The sequence below is a fragment of the Varanus komodoensis genome, unplaced genomic scaffold, assembly GCF_004798865.1.
Source record: "Varanus komodoensis strain SLA01 unplaced genomic scaffold, ASM479886v1 scaffold110, whole genome shotgun sequence".
Classification (NCBI taxonomy): Eukaryota; Metazoa; Chordata; class Lepidosauria; order Squamata; family Varanidae; genus Varanus; species Varanus komodoensis.
In genome coordinates this window covers 416,428-417,942 of record NW_025335318.1, presented here as the reverse complement: position 1 = coordinate 417,942, position 1,515 = coordinate 416,428, and the positions used below count along the sequence as shown (strand labels likewise).

Genomic DNA, 1,515 nt, shown 5'->3' with positions numbered 1-1,515 from the left:
CTCCATCCCACTCAGATGGCTGTCCAGTTTCTTTCTGAATGTCTCTAGTGTGGGAGAGCCCACCACCTCTCTGGGCAGCTGGTTCCACTGTTGCTCTGACAGTGAGGAAGCACAGTTCCACCTTAAGACTTTGCTCCAAGTTACCTAACTCCAGCTGCAGAAACAAAACTGTTCAGGCTAGTTCAGACAACATACACTGGTCCCCTACTAGTTCCTACAAGCCATTTCTCTATGCAAGAGGTAAGCTGTGTTGGGGACCTACAGTCTGCCGTGATCGTGGGCATTTAGGTTCCCTCTAGCAGATCTGCTGGCTGATGACTTTCCCTAGGGCTGCTTTCACCTCTCTGTTCCTCAGACTATAGATGATGGGGTTGAGCAGTGGCGTACCAAGCGTGTACACCATTGATAGCATCTGGTCTTGCTTTGGAGAAAAGCTGGCACTTGGGCGCAAGTACATGAAGCAGCAGCAGCCATACTGCAGGGCCACCACAGCTAAGTGAGAGGAGCAAGCGGAAATGGTCCTTCGGCGACTGTCAGCTGAACGGCTCTGCAGCACCGCCGCAGCGATGGAAACGTAGGAGGTGCAGATCAACATGAAGGGCACAGCAATGGCCATTATCCCTGAAAGGAATATCCCGACCTCGTCGAGCTTGGTCTTGTTGCTGGCGAGCTGCGATAGGGGTGGCACATCACAGAAGAAGTGTTCAACTCCATGCCCACCACAGAAGGGGCGGTGGAAGATCAGTCCCACCAGCATTGAGGAAACCAGAAAACCACTCAGCACTGAGCCAGCCACCAGCTGAATGCACAGCCACTGTGTCATGATGAGGGAATAGTGCAAAGGTCTGCAGACTGCTACGTAGCGGTCATAGGCCATGACAGCCAGCAAGAAGCAGTCGGCACTACCCAGTCCGATAAAAAGAAACATCTGCGTGCAGCAGCTCCTAAAAGTGATGGTTTTTCTCTCCTGCAAGCTGGTCACCAGGATCTGTGGGACTACAACTGCTGTGTAGCAGAGCTCAACCACAGAGAGAGTCACCAGGAAGAGGTACATGGGGGTGTGCAGGTGGGAGTCCCCCCAGACGGCTACCACAATGAGCAAGTTACCTGTGATGATGGTTGCATAGACTATGCTGATGCCCAGGAAAAGGAGGACCTGATGCTCTGGGTGGATAGGGAAAGCCAGCAAGATGAAGTCCAGCACTGCCGTGCAGTTCCCCTGGAGCATCCGGACAACTAGTTCCCACTCTACAAAGGAACTGGAATGAAACGTAGGAGCATTTCCATGAAAAAGTTAACATTTCTACATGGTATCACATACATTAATTTTTGGAAAGGTTCTGATTTGGAGAAGCGCATAGCACATGAAGTGATATATGTAGGAGAGCAGAACATGTGCAAATGTTCTGAAATTCACATCAACCTAAAATTATTCATATTCTAACATTTTCCCCCTTTTTTTTGGTCATTTGATTGCATATTCTCCAGTTTGAGGAGTTTATTGGGAGCTCCCAG

The 1,515-nt window shown here is 50.0% G+C and overlaps 1 protein-coding gene across 1 annotated transcript; it reads right to left on the bottom strand.

The window, feature by feature from the left end:
• Positions 1 to 295: 295 nt before the first annotated feature.
• LOC123018540 (olfactory receptor 10W1-like) lies at positions 296 to 1,228 on the bottom strand. The gene has a single exon (XM_044420751.1). The coding sequence runs from the start codon at positions 1,226 to 1,228 to the stop codon at positions 296 to 298; it is 933 nt and encodes a 310-aa protein (XP_044276686.1).
• Between the last annotated feature and the right edge of the window lie 287 nt (positions 1,229 to 1,515).

What these genes read in the sequence shown, in the direction of transcription:
- LOC123018540 (XM_044420751.1), bottom strand. Translation starts at nt 1,228, where the DNA reads ATGCTCCAGGGGAACTGCACGGCAGTGCTGGACTTCATCTTGCTGGCT.